The sequence below is a fragment of the Embiotoca jacksoni genome, unplaced genomic scaffold, assembly GCF_022577435.1.
Source record: "Embiotoca jacksoni isolate LCO1_2020_lvr unplaced genomic scaffold, fEmbJac1.0.p SCAF_7, whole genome shotgun sequence".
NCBI lineage: Eukaryota > Metazoa > Chordata > Actinopteri > Embiotocidae > Embiotoca > Embiotoca jacksoni.
In genome coordinates, this window is record NW_027185425.1 from 3,953,005 (window position 1) to 3,965,753 (window position 12,749).

Genomic DNA, 12,749 nt, shown 5'->3' on the forward strand with positions numbered 1-12,749 from the left:
GTAAAGAAAATGCCATTTCTGCTCTACAGAAGATTTAGGGAAGAGCGCAAATAGTCAATACACAGACAGATCAATTATAAAGTCCAGCCGTTGTAACCTCCTTTGGAAAATCATGCCACATATTGCAGCTTTAATGATAAGGATTAATATGTAATCAATTATTATGTAATAATAAAACGGTAAAGTAGCCATGATTTAGCTGTAGCACTGATTGTTTTTATTCAAGCTTCCCCTCTGTGTACGTGTGTCTCACAGGCTGCATGTGTGCCGGTGATGCTGAGTAACGGCTGGGAGCTGCCTTTCTCTGAGATCATTGCCTGGAACACGGCCGCAGTCATCGGCGACGAGAGGCTCCTGCTGCAGGTAACGGCCCGTAAACGCGTTCATGGAAAAATCACATGCTCCGTACGGTATATCACCTGAAAACTACACCTACAGTCCCAGCACTGAAACCAGACTCTTTCCTCTGACAGCTGATACCCTGAAACACGCTCTCTCTCACTCTCTCTTTTCACCGATGTTATCCAAAATCCTGTTTTTGTTTTGTTTACTAGTGAAGTGGCTGTCAACTAGACAAAACTCACGCAGCATACTAAGTCCGTGCTTCAAAATGTCACTCAAAGCCTCACATTGTGTTATGAGAGGGCAAATAAATAGAATGAGCAAATGGATTTGGTCGGAATTGCCTGAACTTCATGGGGGAGAAAAGTAATTATATGCCCATTAAATCTTAATTTGAATGAAGTGTGTAATAATATTGTTTGACATTGAGTTTTATAACACAGGAACTCCATCTGAGCTCACTTTGTGCAGCACTAAATGTGCCTGAGCCTTCCTGGATTATCCTTCAGATTTATGTATATTGCTGCAACACAATGGGCCTGGATGCATAAAGCATATTGTAAATATGGTGAGCTTTGAATGGATGTTTTTCACTAAATGTGGGGTGCCTGTACCATATACTAAGTGTTTACTGTCTTTTTAAACCAGGACAAATTTTCAGAAAATACTGCACTTAGAGTATGTTTACGTGCCAAAACAAATGCTCACAGTTACAAGAATATGGACACACAATGATTGATGGATAAAGAGTATTTATTTGCCGTTATCCCCCTTTTACTGTGACAAATAGTCCCAAAAGGAACTCCACAGCTCTTGAATGAAAGTGTGAAACCCTCCACCAAATGGCAGCTGAAGCTTTTAAAGCTTCCCTAATATTTTTTGTGACTGATAAAGACTGAAGCTTTTAATTATTGTTACTTCCTTCTTTTTTCCATTTACTCTCTTGAATAAGATACAATTTTTATCACGTAACGCACATTTTTTTTTTTTTTTGCTCTGTGACTCGCATCATTTCACAGTCAGTCCCTAAACAAGGCTGCTGCTGCGGATGTAGACTGGACACGTATCGTGCGTTCAGGCATCTGGGAATTTGGAAAATTCCCATTTTGGAACATTTACATGAGGACAACAAACAGACAACATGGCTTCCCCCAGGAAATCTGCTCTATTTGGGCTGTCAGAATAAAAAGTGACAAACAACCTTATCATCATCCAAATAAACCAACACAGGGATGATCAATGTTATTCGTGGAAAACATTTCTACACATTTTTATATACTCTCATTTTTTAACACTTAACATGGCTGGAAAACTATGTAGGCTAGGCTAACCAAGTCTGGCTATTTCACATTATTTGCGCAAGTGCATTTCTTAACTTCCCCCACAGTAGCTGCCATATTTGACAGGCGTTCAGATGTATTTTCCCATTTCCCAGTTGCTCATGAACGCACCATTCACTTTGGTCAGACTCAAAGATTTACTCTTTAACGCTTTGCGCTTTGGTAAATACATGTATTTGTTTGAGAAGTTCAATAATGTAACGTAATCTAATGTGCTTTATCTGTTAATGAAAATGTCCTGAGTGCATCTCTGGGACTGATTTTTTTTTTTTAATTTTCCTGTCACCACATAATAGTTCTCAGATCTGCAGCACCGACTGACTGCTGTTTGTCGTTTGCAGATTCCGACCACGGTGCGTTCCATCCACCAGGATAAGATCCTGTCCCTCAGACAGCAGACTCAGTTCCTCTGGGAGGCCTACTTCTCCTCTGTCGAAAAGATAGTGCTCACCACACTGGAGGTGAGGAGTCGAGACACACATGCACACGCACATGTATGCACAGTTATACACTCTACACACAAAAACCAGCCGTCCTTTCGGCCTCACTGCCTTCTTCTCTCCTCCCTCCATCATCAGTCGTTCTCTCAAGAGCGCTGCAGTGTAACATCTGACTCTTTGCAATCTCCGCTTTATCATCAGACCTTTTATTGACATGAAGCTAAAAACAAAATAGCAGGTTGGTCCGTGCCGTTTAGACAGCAGAGGGGAAATTGCAGAACATGTTCGTGGAGAGTTTCTCACGAGCTTCTGTTTGTTTCACTCCGTGTAGGAGGAGCAGTGTGATGCATTTAAGTTGTGACTTCCACAGTTTGTTGGAATCACAAGGAAAACCTGCAGTAGTAGTAAGTTTTGTTGTAGTATTTATTGTGGCACACAATGCAGTGGTGGTACCTTTCTCTTGGGCACTTCAGAGATAGAAGAGTGTGTGAACTTTTGCTGGGATGATCCAAACCTATAAACGTAAAGTGTTATTCTGCCTCAATTCAATTTTTTATGAGTATAAGTCAACCCAGCGGGCCCGAAGGATGGTTGTAAAAGTCTGTAGTGTTGTCCTTCGAAGAGAACAGAGGCTGTGACCACTGGCAACTGTTTTCTTTTGTTGTTGGGTTTCAACGGATTCTAACAGTTATGTGTGATTTTCAGGGAGTTTTCATGACAATTTATGAAGTTTTTTGGTCTTTCAGGTCCATAGAAAGTTCACAAACAGTCCGTTGTAGGACATTTCACATCACTTTGCTCTGTGTGTACAAAACAGATATTTTAGAAGCCAAAATATAGCTAAAGGATGGGGTGTGCCAGACACAAACTAGTTTATGCAACATGTCATCCAACCATAAATCAGCAGTGTTTATAGTTGTTCCAAATGGCCTCACACATCGAGAGAAGAAAAATGCAATAACATTTGAAATGGGAATAACAGTGCACTTGTAGGAACTTAGAAAAGATGACAGAAGTAGTTGTGAGGAATTAAAGAGGAGACATTGAGGAAGTATGTAGCAGAAATCCTGCAAGCGTCTTCACCTCTGCAACCCTGGAGTCACTGCATAGAGTGGACATGATTATTAGTTTCCAAAGGAGACAAAAATTGTTCTGTGAACCCTCCACCACCCGCAAATTCTGATGTCACAAATGCAGAGTTTTTCCAGCAATCTGATAGGCACTTTCAATCATAAATGAACGACCTCTGTCCCAGTAATCAGACATGTAAATCTTAATGGTAATGTGGGATCTGGAGACCAAAGGAGGAGGAGGAGAAAAACACGGGCAAACCAAGCGTGACAAGGTTTAAGAATAAAGATAGTTGCATGTACAGTTGTAGTCTTAATTCTGGTACAATTTTGATGTTAAAAGAAGTTTTAAAGGATGGATTAATACTTGTAGTCCATCCGATCCGTGCCGACCACAGCTGCTGCTCCTGCACAAAACGGGTTTCGAAGCTCCTTCCTCTGACGTCATATTTTTATGCACATCAACATTGTTAACAATAACCGAGTTTAGGGAATTTGTGACCGGAAAGACAATTTATCCATCCAATCCCCATCCCTCATTATTCAGTTTAAACAAGTTGTTTATAGATGCAAGGATAACACCTGGGCGTACTGCTGGCCTCATGCTGTGGTTACAAATGTCTTCCTCCTCCTGCCTCCGCCCTCATTCAAGTACCCCATCACGCATTTCATTTCCTCTCTTACTGTGCTGCTAAAGCTCCAGAGCAAGATTCCCCTCAATGCTACAATCTCACCAACAGTGTAACCTCCCAAATCTTACATCTGAATTTGACTTTTACACACACACACACACACACACACACACACACACACACACACACACACACACACACACACACACACACACCGCATGTAATCTGTCCTGGCTTCAATATCTAGAGTCTGATTTCAGCTAGCTCTACATCTCTGGTCTGTTTGTTATCTCAGCCTGTCTCACTGTGAGCTATCACACACACACACACACACACACACACACACACACACACACACACACACACACACACACAGACACACAGACACACACACAGACACACAGACACACAGACACACACAGAGAGTCAGAAACACATCTCCATATGTCAAAACGTGTCAGCCCAGATACACATGGCACCACCCAGGCATAACCTCGCTGACACGTTGTCACTCCACACTAAAGTACCAGGCGACACGGCGAAAGCCTGTGACTAAGTGTGTGTTTGTGAGAGTGTGTACGGAGTTTGTGTGTGTGTGTGTGTGTGTGTGTGTGTGTGTGTGTGTGTGTGTGTGTGTGTGTGTGAGAGTGTGTGTGTGTGTGGATGGCATGCGCTTATATTGAATACAGCAAAGGCTAAATGCTTAATCCTGACTGACTGTCCTGTAAAAAGAGCGAGGAGAGAGGGAGAGTGGTGGGAGAAAGGGTGAAGAGGAGCAGGGGTGACATATGTAAATGCCGTTGCCGTGGCAGCCCCCGAGATAACGAGTGACATGGTTTATTCATCCCGTTGGGCCCTACACACACATCTGCACTGCAGATCTGTAATGATACAAACACACACACACAGACACACACACACACACACACACACTCCGATACCTTGACAGATTGAATCTGCTCACACACATTCACAAACGCACTTGTTTTTTATTGACTTCCACAACCACTCAAAAGTGTGTGTGTGTGTGTGTGTGTGTGCGTGTTTGTGTTTGTGTTTGTGTGTGTGTGTGTGTGTGTGTGTGTGTGTGTGTGTGTAAATAGCAAGCTAGCCGGAAACATGACTTCAACCTATCATGCTGTGTTTCCTGTCAGGAAGTGGCCACGTTTTGACCAATCACAAGGTCAATATCACCGGATCCGAGCTGCTGGTATACCTATTAAACTCACCTATTAAAGCCAAGTTCACAGTGTGCTCCCACAGAACCAGGATTTATCTATCATGCTCTAATTGGTTGATTGTGGCTGTTCTGAGGTGAGATTGAGTCGTCCATCATGTCCCGACTGAGGGCTACCAACGGGGGAGGAGCTGCAGTCAAGCGAGCAAAATTGCCCCTCATAAGGTGTAAAGGGCTTGGGGGGGGGAGAGTTTTAAGGTGGCAGGCAGTGTTTTTATAGAGAAGTTAACGGATTTCAAGTTAATCTGTTTTTCTGAGGCAAATGGTTATTGACTGCCCTCAGGGACAAAGTGGGAAAAAGTAAAAGAAACTCACAGCGCTTTTCTCCTTCTTCACATCCCCGCCTCCCTGTGATACATTTTTATGGTGTTTTATCAATATTATTACAGTAAGCCCCCTACAGCTATATTATCAGCTTTTTTTTTTTTTTTTTTCCACAATTTGAATGTCTATAAGCTGCTCAGCCATCAACCACCTGACTCTTTTTTTTTTTTTTTTTTTTTTTTAGCTCCTTCCATACTCCACATCTGTCCTTTGAGTCGCCAAGCCAACGGCCATCAGCTCCCGATTCAATAGCGGCCATAAAACACAGCCGCAAACCTTTGTCTGTTTTACTGAAGCAATTTAGCGTGGCTCAAGGGCACGGCAGTTATATCTCTTTTCCTGCTCCTGCCAGCTCAGCAGAGGCCGACTCGCGAGCCGCGGTTGAGGAAAATAGCGTCCAGTCTCAACGTCTGAGCGTTTGACTGACTGCTCTATTTGGGCGCAGAAAGGACCGGGGCAGGCCTGACTGACTAGTGCTCCGACGCAGCTGATGACTTTGTCGGTGTCGACTGTTGTTGTTTTTTTTTTCTTTTCCCTTCCGACCGGCTTCTATCTGTCTGACCGACCGGCCCAAATGCCTTTGATCGGTTTAAAAAAAAAAAAATAATAGAGGACCAGAGTTTGGTTTGTCTGCGGAGGAAATATTACACAATAACATAGATGTCTTTCAGCTCCGCTTTGTGCAACAGCGATTCACTCTTGACACAATCAATAGCTGCTATTGAGGTGATACAAAGCAAACATTTGGATAGCTCAGCTAGCGTTTTACTTTCTTCCAACCCCCGCAGACTCACTTTTATAACCGTCTTCCTCCTGCTCTAATTCTCTCACTGAGTTTCAAATAATACTTGAGCATCATTCTGAAATGAAAGGTTTTTTTTTTTTGGTGAGCTGCAATATTAGCTGTGTTGATATTCATTCACATTTATGACTGTCTGCTTCTTGCCGTTTCTGTGTGGAAACTCATTTCTTAGCGGGAAATGTTTTATCGGTGTGATTACGAGGCTCATTGATCAAATCATTATTATTTTATCCACCATAACCTGAGAGTTTGTTTCTTTATCCACAAAAATATTTGTTTTTTTATGAGTGAAATGTTATTTGAAGGTAAATTTGTGTTGCTTTTAAATGTGCTTTTTTTTAAAAATTATTATTATGAGTTGAGAAGGAAGCCTCACAAACAGCAAAGTGTCCTGAAGAATCCAGAGTAATTAAAATGACACAAATTTGATCCTGGCAACAGACAGTGTATCCAATACTTGCTCTGTTGCTGTCAAAGCAACACATACTTCTGTAAATTCATTTGAAGTCATTGAAAAGCTTTAAAGTCAAATTTTCTTTAATGTGTAAATTCTTCATCAAACAATATTTCTACACGTCCATGTGCACATTTCATATGAATATCTCAAGGATTTATTTGGTGTTTTTAGAAATCTCTAGGTTCTATAAAACGTCTAAATTAAAACAAATTTTTTTTTTTTTTTTGTAGGGCTGTTGACAAATAATTACATTAACAATTTAATTGTCTTTTTTGTGAATTTTACTTTAAATGCCACCTTTTTATTTAAAATCCGACTAATGATCTCCAAGTTATTCTGCTCTCCTTTTTCATTTGGGTTAAAACCAAATTGTGCCCAAAGCAGTGTGGAGGTTTTTGGTTTAGCAACTAAATCAGTGACGTTAATGTCAATTGATGCTCATAGTCGAGTATGAGAAGATAAGCACTTCAAGATAAACTACTGCTGCTAATTATTCACTCATGTCTCATCAAACTACAGCAGAAGGAGAGAGCTACGAGATGATTAAAAGAGTTAAAAAGAAGAATTAGAAGAGCAGCAGGCAAGCCTCAAATTATGGAAAACAACATGGAAACAGCGATGGAAATATAGTTAGTTTCATCCAGCTGTTTTTATACAGATAAATGGAAACAATTATGTGATGATTGTGTAAAATTATTGGGGTAAGCTAAAATAATCACAATCAGGCGATTATATGTGAAATAATAATTGTGACAGCCAAATAAAGACAACAGAGTTGTTCGAGCGTTTGTGGTGGTTCAGATGCCAAAAAGTTACTTTGGTTGAAAAAAAAAATGACTTTAGTATTGTCTTGAAGACTGGTCTTCAGTTAGTAAAGTTTAGTTACAGTATAAAGCCTGAAGTCACAAATTTGACTCAGTCTTTGCAATCTATAAAGTACTTTATCTGAAGTATCTCAGTTCAGGTAACGAAAAAACTCGAGAAAAAAACTTGAAACAAGACAAAAGAGCGAAAAAAAAATAGTACAATTGCAGTAAAGTAGAGAACAAAACAGTTGAAGGACTAACAACAGAAGGTTTTGACAAATTTGACTTTCATACAGTCATATAATGTTGTCAGTTTCCCCCAAACGTCCTATTACCATCCTGCATTGCCTACCACCTGGCTACAACCCTCATTCTCAGCTCATACGTTAATGTAACAGGAAATAAAATTTAAAAAAAAAAATTGATAAATGGTTGGTAGTTTACTTTGCAGTCTAATCCATTTTTGTGTGGTTCTGTTCCTGCGTGCAGATCATCCAGGACCGTGTGCTGGAGCACGGCTCCAGGAGCAGCCTGATGTGGAACAGTCACCCTGGGGGACTGTTCTCTCTGCCGCAGTACTCCGGATACCTCGGAGAGTTCCCCTTCTTCTACGCCACGCTGGGTCAGTAACACACACACACAAACGGACGCACACCACCGGCTGTACAAAGTGCTGTTATGTAAAAGCAGTCACGCCTCTGCACACCTGTGTAGCAATGAACTGATCCAGAAAAGTTAGTCGGAAAAGTTTCTCTGAAGATCTCCTCTTCGCCGGTCACCCCGCCGTTGTCGCAGTCTTTGTGCAGAGGATGGTTTCTGTGGTTTCGGACCTTGTCTGAACAGTAGAAAAATGGCCTGCGCCCTTGATCTACTGCGCCACTCCAACAGCTGTGTCTAGCAGCAAGTGGAGTGGAGGAATGGGCCTTTGACGGATGTTTGTATTAGTGCTGCTGACACACCAGCCGTCTATCATTGGATTTTGAGTCAGCATCGCTACTGCTGCCGCCGCCGCTGCAGTGAGGCCAATTCCTCCCGCTCCGGTTCAGCAGCGCCGAGCTACCCCCCGCCACATATCTGTGACCCGGGAGCCGCTCCATCCCTCACTTCTTCACTCCATCATCATCCAGCGCTGCCATCCACACACACACGCACACGCACACACACACACACACACACACACACACACACACACACACACACACACACACACACACACACACACACACACACACACACACACAGGCGGCGATGGTACAAACGCACAAATTCTGTTGATGGAGCACCGGGGGTGGATATTAAAATGGATGGGCACAGTGACAGGCATGGATTACAACACCGGCAAGTTTATTTGTTTGTCAAAGAGGAAGCAATTAAACACGGATGGGTTTTTAGGAGACAGGGTGGTCTGTCGCTGATGGGTAAATGAGGAAAAACCCCAAAAAGAGAGTTTGTGACATTCCTTCTTGTTCTCAAGGAGCCAATAACAAGACACACACACACACACACACACACACACACACACACACTCTCGTCATGCATATTAACACTCAGACTCACACAGCGGGAGCAGAGTTTGTTTTTATTGCTTTGACAAAATGGACTTTTGATTAAGAAGCCGAAAGATACTGAATTTTTTTTTTTTTTTAAAGATGATAATAACATGCATACTTGAGAAGAATACAAAAGCCCACTTTATTTGGTTCACCTGTAAAATCTGATGCAATCCAACATCTATCTTTCCACAGATAAGGATAGAGTTTTGATTGACAGTTTCAGAGCAGGATTCATATTTATTATTTAGGTATGAGTTTGTAGCAGTGTTGAGGTGAATTTATATTATACTGAAGGGGGATTCCAGAGACCTCCCTTACAAACATGAAAGGAGAAGTTAAGTTAATGAATAAACTGCCCGTTACAAGCCTGGCTGCAACTATTGATTATTTTCATTATCTGTTACTTATTTGCTCAATTCATTTATTAGCTGTTTGGTCTTTAAAATGACAGAAAATGGTGAAAAATGCTGACAAGTGTTCCCCAAAATGCTGCTGAAAAAACAATTCTGTTCTGTTCCAACCAGCAGTCCACAAACAAAACCTATTCAGTTTATTATCATGGAGGTCTAAAGAAACATGAAAATATTGATATTTCAGAAACTGGAATCAGAGAATCAGAGCAATTATTTCTTAAATAAAAAGACAAAATTATTAATCAATTGTCAAAATAGTTGGTTACTGATTTTCTGTCAATTATCAAATTGATTATCAACTAATCGTTGCAGATCTTCTATAAGCTTTGTTCAGTTAGTACATGTGGCAGAGCTGCACTGCAATTGGTGCATCTAAAAAGTGGCCATATTGTTGTGAGATTTTAATGATGTCAAGTATGCGTACATTTATTAGACTCACAATCCCACTATTTTTCAGCTTCTTTATAAAATTGACATTTTTTTTTGGAATAATGTCTCTTGGATTTCATTTCACTTGTCCGTGTACCAAATAAACTTCACCATAAAAGATGGCGGGGAACAGTAAATATAAGTCATTACTTCAAATAATAACTGTAAATTAGAACGTAAAACAACACCATGTTAAATTTGAGGGGAATAAAATCAAACCTTTATCGCTGCAGTCAACTGCTTTGGCGTTTTCTATTGCTAAAACACCTACACTGACACACACCAGAGCATTACATGCGCATGTAATGTTAGGATGTCTTCTTAAACTGGGGTCATTAAAATGCTATTAACAGCCTTCACTCTTCTGGGAAAGCTTTCCACAGGATTTGGGAGACCGGGCTGCAGGGATTTCCTCCCATTTAGCCCAAAGAGTATTAGCGATGTCGCCACTGATGGGTGATGACGCCCGGCTGTCATCCCCAAGGTGTTGGCTGGGGTTCAGTTTCGGGGCTCTGTGCAGGCACTAGCCAAACCAGAATGGGACGACAGTCTCGATGGACCGGGCTTTGTGCACGGGGCGACGGTCACGTTAAAACAGGGAAGGACCATTTTCGAAATAAAATAATAGCTCCGAAACCCGGGCGTCGGGAACCCTCCAAGGAATTAAAGGATGAATGTAAGTGGGAAAAGAGACGATAAAAAAAAAAAAAAAAAAAAAAAAGCCGGAATAAAAGAAAAGAAGTTTATACAACTAACCCCACAAATGTCAAAGAAAACCCCACCCGGTCCCACTCCTGAACTGATGCGCCGTCTTCGGTGTTGGACGGTGATGTTCTGCCCCTCTTGAAACATAAATGCCACCGAAAACACCTCGCACGGCTCAATGCTTCATTGTCGCAGAATCTCTGAAGAATTTCAAGCTGCTCTGTTGGCGAGTTCCCAAGTTTGACACTAAATTTGACACGTGGTGAAATCCCAAACGTGTACATACCAATGGTCACATCAATGCACGTAACACAGGTGCTGATGTTGATCAAGCGAGCAACCGCACATTTCCAAGTAGTTTACCGGCCATATACTGTTTCTTAAGATATGCTGTGTCATTGTGAGCCTCAAACAGCTGAGTCATTCTTAAATCAGTCTGTTGTGTTGCCACAAACTTTTAAGCATCGCGATACAGGACAAGATAAAAAGCCAGCGAGCATCGTGTGCTACGGGCGGAAAACCCATCCAAAATTTAGAGCAAGCAGCATGCCAGTAATTCTCCTCCAGCTTTGGTTCAATGTTTCATGAAAGTCTGTTTATGAGCTTGTTACAAAATTTACATCACAGGTGTTCAAAAACTCTGCAGACTCTCTCGACTTTTTCATTACACACGGATAGTTTACCAAGTTTTAAGACTGCGTATATTCCTCTTCATAAAAGTTGCTCAGCGGTGGAAAGAACACTCCTCTAATGCTATCTCCTCCCCGCCATGCTTTGCTGCTTTGGGTTAGATTAGATTTAAATTAGGAAAAGTTAGACGTCCTCTGTGATCCGTCTTGCTCAATATCTTATTTCCTGCTCATTTTCAGCCTCGATTACTCTATTGCAACATCAAGTCAGACTGAATTTAAAGTCACATCAGCACTTAGTTGTCTGTTTATTGGCTTGCAGATGCAGCTGAGGAGTTTTCAAAATGAAATATTTAGTGATCAAGAGATTTGGCATTTTCAAAACACATTAACATTGTTGAATATTTTAAGACCGGTTTAAAAAAAAAAACGTACATCCCTGACAATTAAGTCATCTACATTTTTTGAAACGCTGACAGATTCATTTTAAGAAACGTCTTCCACTGAAAATAGATATGAAGTGTTTGGAAATGAGAGCCTTCAGTTCTCGTTCAGCTTTATTCTCTTCAAGGAGCCTGAAATTACATCGACGGCTGACAGTCGGTGTTCCGGCCCGGCTTTGTTGTTTTTTTTTTTGTTTTTTTTCCTGAATCTGTTAATGAGTGTTTTCTCTCTGTTGTGTTTCAGGTATTAAACCGCACCCCAAGTTCACAGCGGTCATCCACGCCGTCTCCCCTCTGGTGTCCCAGTCCCAGCCCATACTCAAGCTCCTGGTCGCCGTGGCCAAGTCCCAGTACTGTGCACAGGTAGGGGATGTGTGTCTGTCTGTCTGTCTGTCCGTCCGTCCGTCCGTCCCCCACTGATCTCCACCTTGTGACGCTCCAAATTGTGCCGCATCATGCGGCTCATACGGTTGTTTTGCAATCGCATTTTCCAACCAGAGCAACAGCGGAGCTCATCCTCCGTCCCCGCGTGTTTGTGTGTTAACTCTGGCGGATTGAATTAGAGCGGCAGTTTGTAGCGCTGCTACATCTGTCTCCATGGCAGCCAAACCCCCTTCAGCACAGCTGGAGATGGCATCTATTGATTTCTCTGCTTGCTCCTTACCAAAGCAGGAAATGAAATGGAATGTGCTCCCCAACGGCTGGTTCTTGTGTGTGCGTGGGTGAGTGCGTAGGTGTGTATCTCTGTGTGTGTGTGTGTGTGTGTGTGTGTGTGTGTGTGTGTGTGTGTGTGTGTCTTTGTTTGTTTGTGCGGCCAGCTCAGTGTATGAGCGAGTGAGTTTGTGTTTTGTGTAGGAGGGATATATTTTCCATGCGAGCGTGGTAGCATGAATAAGCGTTGGTTCAAGATGGCGAGGTGCTGGATTTTAACAGCATCTCTTTGTTTGACATCTTTTAAACTATACTTTGTAAGTGCGGTCTGATATTCTGTAGTTCGTGCGCCATGCAGCCCGGTTCATGCTTGTTTATGCTGAGATTCTGTATTTTGGTTTCTAAAAGTATTGCATATGCTCTTTCATGTACACATTATGATTCTAAATTTGATATTATTCATTGATGCCCATTTT

At 41.8% G+C, this 12,749-nt stretch overlaps 1 protein-coding gene across 1 annotated transcript in view; it reads left to right on the forward strand.

The window, feature by feature from the left end:
- Positions 1-12,749, forward strand: part of ext1b (exostosin glycosyltransferase 1b) — a 123,353-nt gene that overhangs the window by 89,048 nt on the left and 21,556 nt on the right. Inside the window, exons 3-6 of the mRNA XM_069176285.1 lie at positions 256-363; positions 2,024-2,143; positions 7,940-8,072; positions 11,867-11,985. Coding sequence (XP_069032386.1) covers positions 256-363; positions 2,024-2,143; positions 7,940-8,072; positions 11,867-11,985 — 480 coding nt within the window. The remainder of the gene's footprint in view (positions 1-255; positions 364-2,023; positions 2,144-7,939; positions 8,073-11,866; positions 11,986-12,749) is intronic.